This window comes from Myotis lucifugus, unplaced genomic scaffold (genome assembly GCF_000147115.1).
Source record: "Myotis lucifugus unplaced genomic scaffold, Myoluc2.0 scaffold_57, whole genome shotgun sequence".
In the NCBI taxonomy this organism is placed as follows: Eukaryota; Metazoa; Chordata; class Mammalia; order Chiroptera; family Vespertilionidae; genus Myotis; species Myotis lucifugus.
In genome coordinates, this window is record NW_005871105.1 from 1,323,283 (window position 1) to 1,324,513 (window position 1,231).

The following is a 1,231-nucleotide window of genomic DNA, read 5'->3' on the forward strand; positions in this document are numbered from 1 at the left end:
CATAGGAAAGGCAGGTTTCCATTACATCATGTAATTATTTCCCAAAGCACCATTTTACAAGGTAACATAGATGTCTAGTGGTGGGGGCTTTACTTTCCTTCCAGGGGATTCCAGAACAGAAAAGAAAGACTCAGGTTTGCTGTTTGATAAGTGCAACATCTTTACCTTGTCACTTACTAATTTCCCCCCAGTGGTAGGAAGCCGTTGGTTTGATCACATCAGAGGCTGGTATGAGCACAGACATGACTTCAGTATTCTGTTTATGATGTATGAGGAAATGAAAAAGGTAAGAGGCAAAGGTTATTTTTAAAAATTATTTCTTTGAAACCCTTTTTGATTTTGGTTTAAATGAACCACATTTTCCTAGTTTTCTTGGAACCTAACTACTTCTCATGCTTTTTCAGGGGTTTCTCATTTCCTGCCTGTCCCTCAATTATTGGTTTCCTCAGGGCTCTCTTCCCACTGTACACAGTCATGTTTTGTGGTTCCTTTTCATGCAGCCATCTGTGTCAATAAGGGCAAACTCACATGACTAGTGATTGAAAAAAGAGAAAAGGCATTTCGAAACAGTGGGGCCAGCCCTGGCCAGTGTGACTACTTGGTTAGGTGTCATCCTATGCATTAAAGGGTTGCTGGTTTGATCCCCAGGCAGGCCTGGGTTGCAGGCTTGATCACAGGTAGGAGGCACGATGTTTCTTTCCCTCTTTACTTTTCCCTCTCTAAAAATCAATAAAAATATTAAACAAACAAACAACAAACAAAAACAACCCTGGGGTGAGAAGCCACTAAGATTTGGCCAATTAGTCAGAAGTAATTGTGTGCCCAATGATGCAAGTTCTTTGTGTTTTGTTGTTGTTGTTTTTATTAATGAGAATCTTGAAATGTAGCTTTCATGGAAATCACATAACATTTACATATTGGCATCCAAGAAACTGTTATAATACATTTTATAAACCAAACCAAACACATTTGAAGTTCACTTTTGTGATCTATGGTTGATATGTTGACTACCTGCTACATATCTTACTTGCTCATTAATTCAAAATTATAAAATGCCTATTATGTGACAGACCCTAAATCATCAGACAAAGACAATTGAACCCTTTATTTATTTTTTTAATATATTTTTTTATTGATTAAGATATTACATATGTGTCCTTATCCCCACGTTACCCCCTACCCCTCCTCCACCCCCCCCCCGCTCATGGCCTCACACCCCCCCCCCCCCGTG

At 39.2% G+C, this 1,231-nt stretch overlaps 1 protein-coding gene across 1 annotated transcript in view; it reads left to right on the forward strand.

The window, feature by feature from the left end:
- LOC102420443 (amine sulfotransferase-like) overlaps positions 1-1,231 on the forward strand; it is a 20,470-nt gene that overhangs the window by 10,246 nt on the left and 8,993 nt on the right. Inside the window, exon 5 of the mRNA XM_006089190.3 lies at positions 192-286. Coding sequence (XP_006089252.1) covers positions 192-286 — 95 coding nt within the window. The remainder of the gene's footprint in view (positions 1-191; positions 287-1,231) is intronic.